This window comes from Colobus angolensis, unplaced genomic scaffold (assembly GCF_000951035.1).
Source record: "Colobus angolensis palliatus isolate OR3802 unplaced genomic scaffold, Cang.pa_1.0 Scaffold197, whole genome shotgun sequence".
Lineage (NCBI taxonomy): Eukaryota > Metazoa > Chordata > Mammalia > Primates > Cercopithecidae > Colobus > Colobus angolensis.
The window spans coordinates 81,052-92,892 of NW_012115121.1; the positions used below are offsets into that span (position 1 = coordinate 81,052).

Genomic DNA, 11,841 nt, shown 5'->3' on the forward strand with positions numbered 1-11,841 from the left:
TAGATTAGAGGGGTCAATCCATTTACATTTAAAGTAATTATCTGTAAGATACTTCTGTAATTTTGCTACTATTTTCTACATGCCTTATAGCTTTTTTGTCTCTCATTTCCTGCATTGCTGTCTTCTGTTTTGTTTGGCTGATTTTTTTGTAGTGACATGTATAAATTCCTTTCTCATTTCTTTTTGTTAAATAGTGATATATTGGATTGCTATTTACTTTGCAGTTAAATGTAACATCCTAAAGTTGTAACTTTCTAATTTGAGTTTACACCAGTTTAACTTCAGTAACATACAAATCTCTGCTCCTTTAACAGCTCTTTCCTCACAGTTGTTGGTGTTGCAAAATTACATCTTTAGTGGGTACTTGATAGAAATTTGGTGAATGAATAAATAGTATATATAAATTATGCAACCTAATAAATCATTCTCTGGGAGAAAACACTTTCATTTTTTCTAACCAAGTGAAACATACAATTGTTACATATTTTAAGCCTGCTGGAGGTTTATTAATTCATTATGTCTTGATGTACCTCAATGACTGGGTTATATTTATTGATAGGTTTTAGGTATTTGGCAAAATATTAAAGAACTTTTTCAAATTGTTTTTCATGTTTATTTACTTTATTAGTATTTTATACTAGGTGCCATTGATTTTTTTAAGACATTTTAAATCCTAGAGGAGAGCTCTTTGCTGCTATCAATGATCAGGGGATGTCACAGGGAGATCACATCTAAGAGATTCCGGGATAAACTTAATGAGAAGTGTGAGAACTTGATAGAGCTCATGAATATCAAAACAACTGCAGGAAGCATGTTCTTGTCTAAACTCTCACTTTCAATTATCAGAGTCAGAGAAGCAGAAATATGAGGTCTGCTTACCCCCATCAATGTAGGGAAGATAAGAAAGTATAGTATTTTGCTTTATATCTGAGAACACAATGCTATTTGATGAAATATACATTTGGGAATTCTATAGATTATTACTGCCCAGAACAAAACACATCTGAAAAAATCCTATAGAATAATAAAGAAACATTGGTTATCAAGATGAACCTGAATACCTTTATGTTGGGGTGTAGACGCATCAATGTCCTCTTGGTGTATTCACTATTGATGCCAAGAGCGAGTTCCACCTCTTTGTAGAGCATTATGAAGATCCTCACCCCTTGTTGCTGTTACAAGAGAAAACAGATGGAGGAATGAGTATCTCTGGAGGGAAGTTACAATTCATTTTCTTTTTCCTTTGCACTGTCCTTCCTTCCTTCCTCCCTCCCTCCCTACCTCCCTCTGTCTCTCTTTCTCTCTCTCTTTCTCTTCCTCCCCTCCCCTCCACTCCCCTCCTCTTCTCTTCTCTTCTTTCTCTCTCTCTCTCTCTCTCTCTCTCTCTCTCTCTCTCTCTCTCTCTCTCTCTCTCTCTTTCTTTCTTTCTTTCTTTCTTTCATTCTTTCTTTCTGACAGAGTCTCACTCTGTCACCCAGCCTGGAGTATTGGTGCAATCTCAGCTCACCACAACCTCCACTCCCAGGTTCAAGCAATTCTCATGCCTCAGCCTGCTGAGTAGCTGGGATTACAGGCGTGTGCCACCATACCCAGTTAATTTTTGTATTTTTACTAGAAGGGATTTCGCCATGTTGGCCAGGCTGTTCTCAAATTCCTGACCTCAAGTGCTCCACCCGCCTCGGCCTCTCAAAGTGCTGGGATTATAGGCATGAGCCACCGCACCCAGCCTGCACTGTACTTTCTAACTTCTTTTATAAACAAATAAGATAAAATTTTAATAAAAAAGGCAATACAAGGAAGTGCCACATAAGTGTGTATATTGAGACACAAATATTAAAAATAAAAATCTATCTCCCTTCCATTCTTACAACTTGTCATATCAAGAAAGAATCAATAATTGATTAAAGATCCAAACCATTGAAAACTTTAGTATAAAATGGACACTCAAATTAAATTGATCCATCCTTCCTTAGACCTTGGATCTAAAAGAAAATAGACAAGGCCACTGTGGCCTATTTAACTGAGTCAAATTAAATCAAAAGTGCCTTGTAGATGCTAACATGTTATACAAATAATACAATTATTTAATAATATTAATCATTAAAAAGACAATGTCCAATTCTTTTGTAGTTCATGAGCGTGATGATTGTGTGTTCACGCGTAAGTGTGAGATGTGCCACACTCAAATCTTCTTAGGACGTCTGCACATTACCCATCTCATCTGAAAAAAACATTTAAACAAAAACCAAAAGATCAGGTCCGATAGGTAATAGTATAGAAAAGCACTGGTATTTTCCATTCTAGTTCTGGTTGGTGACAGGCTTTCAGGCCAGGCTAGCTGCTTGCCCACTCATGGATCCCCCTCCAATGTACAGTTCAGAATGTATTACCTCCAGGAAATTGGCTTATTCACCCCCACCTTGTGGATCCCTTTTTTACTTTTTAGTCTTGAATTCTCCTTATTTTTGTACAGTTTGCACCATTTCAATTTTCAATGTTTGTACCCAGCAGCTCTGAAAGCATTCTGAAACATTTTGCATACATACTAGATTATGTATCTAAATGACACCTGGCATTTAATATCCTAGAGAATTAAGGTAATAACTTTTCCATAATACTTTCTAGAATATTACAGATGCAGGTGTATCTAATAAACCATGATGAAAAAAATAATTTTGTTACAGTTTAAAGTAATACTCCATGGTGATTAGTCATTGTTTATAAGGGAAATTTGAATAAAAATCTTTACGATATCTTACTGGGTTGAACGCACCTACTTTACAAGAACTAAAAACTTTTGCAATGCTATACAATCTGATATAACATAGGAGTTAATATTTTTAGGTTCTAGATCACAGGATATAACATCTTAAGAGCAAACCAAACACATAAACATTTCCATAATATTGTTCTGCCAGTACTAAAAAGCATGTTTTGAACCCTAAATTCCTTATAATAATACATCACTTCAAAATACTAACACTCTGTCTTTCATGGTGTTAGTAATATCTTAACGGTATATGTATTTCTGAGGTGCACACTAGATTTACATTCCGGTGTGCGTGAACAAGATTTGAGTACTAGGAGAAGACTCATTTTTGCTCTAAAAAAAGCAGGATCAAAAAGAATATATATGTATCATTCTATTTCTCTGGTTAACAGCTGGCTTTTAGCACTTGCTAGTTACGTATTATAATTATGCAAGTACTATTACAATCAAGAATATAGATACATATTTCAACAAAGAGTGAAAGTGTAGCAAAAGGTGAACAGATTAATTTTAATGGTCTGGCCAGAGACTGCTCTGTAATGAACCACTGATGAAGGGCTCTAAAGGAAAATTACAAGATTATTTTATTTTTTTCCTCTCCTGTTCAGGTCTATTTTTGGTATTTGAATATTTTAGAATTCAGCACTGAATAATGGTTACAAAAAAAAGCCTCTCACTAAAAGGTATAATACAAAGAGTAAAACCCAAAAGTTCAACCTAAATTGTAGAACATTACACCTGACATTTTTCATCATGATCCATTTATTTTAAGCAGATGAAATTCTGTTTCTTAGGCTTAAGACATTATTACTCATGAAGAATAGTAGTTGCAAATTAGGAACTTGGCCTGAATCCTACAGTTTTCCACTTACCTGCATAACTAATGGATTTTTGAAATAATAGAGATATTAGCACTAATGGATTATATTACTACTCTCCATTTATTAATACCTGACATTTTCTTCTATACTATGTCTTTTCTCATTGAAATAATTCTAAAGGAAATAGGGTAGAGACTTGTCTTTTTAGCTTAAAGACAAATGACTAAAAAGGAAGTAACCAAATATAGAAAGTTCATTTTTATGTGGTTTATAATTATTTACCTACACCTATAGCCACAGTAAACATTTAATTAGTGACAAGATTCCTGTGATAATAAAACAATGCATTCTTCTTCTAGTGGTCAAGGTATTGACTGTTATAAACTCTAGCCATAAAGGGCAAAGGAGAATGAATCATTTCTTGGGGATGAAGGTATTTTCCAGGTTGTTATAGTGCAGGCTTATACAAAATGTGAGAAATATTTCTGCAGAATGAAAGCCAAAGGAAAGAAAAACCTGATGATGTCAATTCTGCAATTTAAAAAATATACTTTCGAAACATCCCATACTTTAGTGCCTAGTGCCTTTTAATACCCTTGGGGAAATCATTTTTTGCTTAGAGAAAGGGACAGAAATGATTAATAGGAGAAGTAGAAAAACAGATGGCCTGGAGTTGCCTATGCAATGCAGTGTTTCTTATCTCTGGTGAACTCAGCTGACCCAACGTTTCCAGAGAATAAATTTCATAAAACATGAATTTTAAAAGGTGAAAGTTCTGTCCTCTTTTCTAATTAGTTTTTTGTCAAGTAGAGCAGACATAACACTATGAACAGTAGAAATTTTTAGGCGCTTTAGATATTCAAAATACATGGGAAGACAATGAAAAGAACATTTTTATAGTGGAAATCAGTGACTTTGTTTCTTAGCCAACTTTTCCTCCGATTGCTCAAGGTAGCATAGTGAAAATATTTTCTAAATGCAGCCAAGTCTGTCCACTGCCTGAAGACAGTTTAGCCCACCCCACTCCCTAACCAGGATGCTCACTAATGTTTTTGTCACTTGCCAAGGACTTCCCCAAGGGGTACAATATATTAAGAAAATGGAAAGTAAAGGGTATAAAGAAATCATTTCCTCACCGTTTAAAAGCAGGCAACATTGGTATATAAGAGCACAAAAGCTCATGTGCCTTTTTTCTAACAACAGGGAAGTTACAGCATGTACATATTTAACTCAGAAACTAACTTTAGAACCCAGCCCGGGTTCACCCCATTCTTCTGCCTCAGCCTCTCGAGTAGCTGGGATTACAGGTGCCCGCCATCACACCCGGCTAATATTTTGTATTTTTAGTAGAGACGGGGTCCGACACATCAATTTTGTTTGAAGCACATTCTTGAAGCTGAAGATACCTTCCCTGCAAGCCACTGTAGCCCACCACTTTGATAAGACTCTGTGTAGAGATGTGATAAGAATCTGTGTAGAGATGTGATTATTCCTGTCATTTCTCAGTCCTGGACAACTTTCCCTTTTATTGATCACTGACTGCAACTCTACATTGTGCCTTGTGATCCAAGACAGAAAGAAATCAACCTGAAGACAAATTCTCCCATTAGTCTAAGTTTCATAGGAAATATCACAAGTTTCTAAGGTTGAGATACACAAAACTGCGTGGGGGGATTTGGTTGCCATAACTGTGATGCAGCTTATCTCACCTCTTAGTATAGCAAGTGCAGAACTGTGGAAAGCCCTGAGATGCTGATTTCTTTGAGTTGTGAACAGTCTGCCTCTCAAGATTGGCTTTTATTTTGAGTGATGGCATTGCAGATCAGAAGGCCAAAGAAATAGGAAAAGTTCAACTTGGTTATTAACCAGATAAATAAAATATTGTATTTTTTCTTAAGAAATAGCCATTATAAGAGATGTTTGCCAGAGGTTGGCTATGAGGCAGAGACAGTTTCTAAATTCCTCTCAGAAAATCTGCACAATCAGATAGAAGAAAATAAGACATTCATTTTAATAAACCTTGTGGACCTCTGGGACCTGTTAATGCAAAAAACAAACATTATGCTTCAACCTCATACTTTGCAAAGCTAGTGTGTGGCTTTCAGAAACTAAATTATTTATGTGAAGCCGTATTTATGTGCATATAAAATGTCAATTTGGAATGATCTGAGTGGTAAAAAATTTAACACTCAGAAAATATGAGTAAAAAGTAATAATATGGTGGAAGGAGATTAAGGAAGAGCAACTCTGCTAAATGTACCACCAAGAAATCAATCTTTAATTGTGTTACTATTTCTTTAGAAATTTAAAATATCATTACCCACAATTTAAAAATTACAAGCTCCAAGAAGTGGATGAACTGGAAAGGAAGCACTGTTATCAGGCAATAACGTTTATTTGGCCATGATGTTCGCAAGGGACCTCACCAGGGTTCATGGGCCATAAAAGTAAAGAGAAGTCACGCTAGAGACAGAAAAGGTAACCAAACAGGTATGCTGAGGGCAATAAACAAGCGCATGCCAGCAAACAAGAGGCGGAAGCCAGGCCTGCAGGATCTTCCTCCAGAGCCCTGCCAAGGCATTTAATAGCTTTCTCAAGTTAACTTAGATGTCCTGTAGACACTGTACCTTTAAGTGATCTAAACTTTAGCTTTCTGAATCAGAGTTCTTCCCACTTTCTTCCACTATCAGAATCCCCTTCCCAACACATCTTATTTGTTTGTTTATTTATTTATTTATTTATTATTTTTGAGACAGAGTCTTGCTCTGTTGCCCAAGCTGGAGTGCAGTGGCGTGATCTCGGCTCACTGCAAGCTCCGCCTCCCAGGTTCACACCATTCTTCTGCCTCAGCCTCCCGAGTAGCTGGGATTACAGGCGCCCACCACCACACCCGGCTAATTTTTTGTATTTTTAGTAGAGACGGGGTCTGACACATCATTTCGATCAGACCACTCCTGCTTCCCCACACTGCCCTGTCCCGCACAGTACTGCCTCCCCTGTCTCCCATAAAGTCAAACCACTAGCTTGGCTCACAAAGCCTCTGCATCCTAGCTGCAACCAGCAGTTCCAGCTTAATCCCCCATCTGGCTATGCTAACACTCAGATGGGATTAACCACCCTGCTGTGCCTGACAAAGTCTTTGGCACTGCTGTTTACATTTACTACACCCAGAAAGTTCTTCTTTCCCTTTTAAAAATGTTTGTCCATCCTAAATGCCCCCACATCCTTCATGTTGTGAGGGGCTCCCCAACTGGACCTTTTCCATTGGGAAAGCCCAATGCTTTCCCTCTTGCCATAAAATCGAGGCATTTTTTTTCTGTATGCAACTGACACTTCTGTAGATTCTATAAGCTCCCTCAACTTAAGAACAATAGCTTTTATTTATGTACATCCTCATATGATTAGCCAAATGACCTGCACATAGAAAACATCCAATAAATACATATTGATGGAAACCTAAAACAGTGAAGTGTTGATTACATATTATAAGCAAAAAACTTACTAGTATTAGTACACATTGCTAGGCAAGGCTGGAAAAATGTACTAAAATAGAATCTTGAGGGAAAATGGTAAAGATGCCATTTAATTGAGAGAAACATAGAGAAAGTTACTGCCCATTCAATAGGTAGAAAGTAGTCTGGTAAGGCTAGGACTGAGCTCAAGACATGAGTCCCTCAGCAAGTTCTCCACTGTCAAGGCTCAAATCCAATTCATGGTGGCATTCTTAGTGATTACCATAGAAGCCGGCTCATAGGAGTCAGTAACTGTATGATGAATTATTTAATAAATATGTGAATAATGTTTTCAGAATCAAAATGTCCAATTTTGTAACTGGAATTCTATTGATGAAACAAACTAGACTATCCATCAAAATGATGTTGTTTGGCAGAATGTGTTTCAAATAAATATTATTAATTTCTTTTGCTTTCAATATTAGCAGAGAGGTCTGACTGTATTTGTGGATATCCCCAGAAATACTCAAGTAAATGCATGGGGAAAAGATACAGAGAGAAAAGGGGAAAGTGAATGGGGAAAGAAAAAGTGGAATGTAGAGGATAGGAAAGAAGAAATGAGTGAAGGGTATGAGAAACAGAAAAATGCTAACCTCAATTATTTAGGCTCTACATGTTCTGCTAGCATGTTTAATGATAGAATAAAAAAAGGTTGGCCAGGAGCAGCAGCTCACACCTGTAATCCCAGCACTTTGGGAAGCCGAGGTGGGCAGATCACCTGAGATCAGGAGTTCAAGATCAGCCTGGCCAACATGGTGAAACCCCGTCTCTACTAAAAATAATAAAATGCAAAAAAAAAAAAAAAAAAAAAAAGCCAGGTGTGGTGGCAGGCACTTGTCATCCCAGCTACCTGGGAGGCTGAGGCAGGAGAATTGCTTAAAGCCGGGAGGTGGAGGTTGCAGTGAGCCGAGACCACACCATTTCACTCCAGCCTAGGCAACAAAAACAAAACTCCATCTCAAAAAAAAAAAAAGGTTAAGACAGTTTCTGATAATAGCAAAAAGTTAGCACTTCCTAATTTGGACATGCTAAATAATAAATCCAGATCTATTTTTAATTTAAACTGATTTAATTTTGTTGAGGGCCTATTACATTAAAAAATCACTAGAAATACCAATGCAGTCACTAATGAGCCTAGACTGCTTCAGTTATTTATTTTTTATACACACTCAATGTTCACCCAGACTGTACAGGGTCAACTCCACAGGAAAGAGTTCCCGTTATTACCATGAACTTTACCAAAACTAGAGCAAAAACACTACCAACTGTGACTATTCCTCCCCCTTTAATATTATTCTACACCATGTTAGCCCCATCTAGCTGAAACCATTCTCCAGATGAGTTTTTCTTTTGCTTAAATGACAAAATAATGAATACAATTAAATGTTATGCTCCATTTAATCATTTATTATTCAATGATGAAATTTTATTATAACTTTTTTGCCTATAAAATTAACTGCCCATAACTGATTCAAAAATAAAAATTAGAGATGCTAACATAATCCATGCTGTGAATTAGTCTAAAATATTTATGCACTCAAAAGCAATAGGAAAAAAATAGAACCAAATGAACTGAAAAACATTAGTTATCCTACTTTTCGTCAAACTCTAAAGTGAAAAGTTATACATGTGAAAGGCTTTGAAAAGCAAAGCATTTCAGAGACAATAGACAGTTAAAAAATTATATCAGCATTTTCTGGGAAAGTACATACTGCTTTTCGTTTAAGAATGCAGTCCAACCTCCAACGATTTCCCTCAACCACCGGGCGTTTCAGGAAGATTTCTGGACTCAGCCTGAAATAATGAAACCAAGATTTCAAGTAACTAAAACAAAATACAAAGTTCTGATTTTGTCATAGGAAGCAAAGGCAATTTCAGCCCAAGTGCCATTATCATCTTCCATTGTGGTAGGTAATCCAAAGCTTTACTATGAGTCTAGGTACAACTTCATATGGGAAAAATAGCCTTTAGCCATACAAAACATCAATCTTAGTTTCTCTCTCTCTCTCTCTGTCTCTCATACCCACATGCACAGCTATGCACACAGGCAGATACTGTTGGTTGCCCGCCCACAATCTCCAACTTCTTCCCTGCTGTCAGAGCCTCTCTCCCACCACAGACTCTGAATATTCTAGATACTTGCTTTCCCAGACTCCTGTGCAGCTAGAGCACAACGCAACACAATCCTGAACAATGAGATATATGAGGAGGTACACAGGGGCTTAAGGGGAAAGTTTTTCCTCCCTGAAACACGCACACAAACACACACACTCTCTCTCTCTCCCTGTCCCTCTCTTTCGTTCTCTCTCCCTCTCTCAGAGAAAGCCTGCCCACACTTCCAGCTTTAGGATGGATGTCGTATGGGAGTATGATGCTTACAGAGGTGCAGCAATATTGAAATTCTAAGGGGAAGACCATAACCCCAGAATCACTAGACCACTCTGCCAACCTCAGAATTACCCAACTTTAGATTAACATTAAATGTGAAAAATAAATCCTCAGTGTTTAAGCCCTCTTTAGTTGAACATTATGTTACCCCAAACTAAAAGCATTCTAATGGATACACAGACACACTGACTTCCTATACACAAAGAAGCAGCGTCTGAGGGAATCTTGGCCTTTCTGGACAGGGGAGAAGGAAGGTCGGCTGATATATGAAATTTTTCCTAGGCTCTTCTCCTTCTGTAAGGCATAAGGCGGCTAAGGTAAGCTAAGCTTCACAAGGCAGCTAAGAGTACAATAGAGTCATTTTTCCCCTGGGGCTGGGTTCTGAAGTTAGTTTCTGAGTTAAATATGTACATGCTGTAACTTCCCTGTTGTTAGAAAAAAGAAGCAGCAGAAAATATTCCTTTCTTCACCGAACTGCTAGACCTGAGGAAGCAGGGGTAGACTATGTCAGGATAAAAGTCTTATGGAATTCTGCACTGGAGTATTGCCCTCCCAGGGAGTCCTCTAAGCAAGTGAAATCAACAGTGCTTCAAGGAGGTAAAGAGATTAAAAGAAATCAATGTTATGCTCTATTTCATTCAGTTAAAGAAAATAAAAACCCAGAGATAAAGGTTCTAAAGGAAACGTTATTGGGTAAAATAAAAAAGTAAACAGACAAATGGAGAGTTTGGACAGTGTAAGTACTTGCATATTTAATTTAGAGTAGGAAACAAACTCAAAAGTAATCTATGTCCAAACAAGCAAACAAACAAAGCACAGCAATTGATCAGAAAAGATCAAAGAAGCATTAAAAAGAAATCTGCTTTAAAATAGTAAAATGCATTGCTGTCCACTGCTAGTTCACCAAAAATGAGAGATATCCAACAACATATACACAATTGCAATTTTTTGATGTATACATTAAATATGGGCTCAAAGAGCTTCAGTTTGGGGGAGACTTTTAATGTTATACTCTGCAATTAAGCCTTTATCATCATTTATTTCATTTAATCCACAAACGTGTGTACCCTTGTATGCTGAGCATTCCACTAGATACTTTGAAGAATCTTAAGATAGCTCTCAAGGAGCCCTAAATTTTGAGGATAACACATAAAAAGAAAAAAAGATTTTGTTATATAATGCTATAAACAAAGTATAAACCATGGCTGCATAGCAAGAAGAAAGCAGCTATAACTTACCAAGCATTATTATGTAAGGGTCTTTACTCACTTGTAAACAAAGTTATTGTTTAATATTACATTTGTAGGCCGGGCGCGGTGGCTCAGGCCTGTAATCCCAGCACTTTGGGAGGCCAAGACGGGCGGATCACGAGGTCAGGAGATCGAGACCATCCTGGCTAACACAGTGAAACCCCGTCTCTACTAAAAAATACAAAAAAAACTAGCCGGGCGAGGTGGCGGGCACCTGTAATCCCAGCTACTCGGGAGGCTGAGGCAGGAGAATGGCGGGAACCTGGGAGGCGGAGTTTGCAGTGAGCTGAGATCCAGCCACTGCGCTCCAGCCTGGGCAACAGAGCGAGACTCCGTCTCAAAAAAAAAAAAAATATTACATTTAATTGAATCTAGGACACCAGTGATTGTAGGATGCATCATTACTGCATGTACCACTAAGAAAGAAAAAATCATGACAACTGTAACTATAAGAGCGTAAGATGCTTCCTGATTTCAGAGATGTTAAAACATACCTCTAAGTGTACCACTTAGAAGATTTAATTACTTTAAATGCTTACATGAGAAAAACAAAAAATTAAAAATTATTGATCAGACTTTCCAGTTTTAAAAGACAGAAAAAGAAGATATTAAACCCAAAGCAAGAAGATGAGGGAAAAATAAATATAAGAGCGGAACTTGATGAAACATAAAACTGAAAAAACACAGAGAGAATTCAATGAAACTAGATGTTGACTCTTTGAAATATCGATAAAATTTGTGAATTTCTAGCAAGGCTAAAAAACATGACAAAAAATGATTGAAAGGATGGGCTCTAAAATGGGAGGATTGCGTAAGCCCAGGAGTTTGAGACCAGCCTGGGAAACATAGTAAGACCCTGTCTCTATGAAAAAATTTAAAAAATTAGCCAGGCATGGTGGTTTATGTCTGTAGTTCCAGCTACTTGGGGGGCTGAGGTAGGAGGATTGCTTGAACCTAGAAGGTTGAAGCTGCAGTGAGCCATCATCATGTCAATGCACTTCAACCTGGGCAACAGAAGAAGACCCTGTCTCAAAAAAAAAAAAAAAAAGAGTGAAAGATAGGGAATCACTATAGGGCCTAGAAGCATTTAATTATATTAA

General features: G+C 37.3%; 1 protein-coding gene across 1 annotated transcript in view; it reads right to left on the bottom strand.

Annotated features, from left to right (window-relative positions):
• PLD1 (phospholipase D1, phosphatidylcholine-specific) overlaps positions 1–11,841 on the bottom strand; it is a 159,075-nt gene that overhangs the window by 79,032 nt on the left and 68,202 nt on the right. Inside the window, exons 12-13 of the mRNA XM_011940988.1 lie at positions 8,816–8,897; positions 1,062–1,172 (exon numbers count right to left, since the gene is read on the bottom strand). Of these exons, the coding sequence (XP_011796378.1) occupies positions 1,062–1,172; positions 8,816–8,897 (193 nt within the window). The remainder of the gene's footprint in view (positions 1–1,061; positions 1,173–8,815; positions 8,898–11,841) is intronic.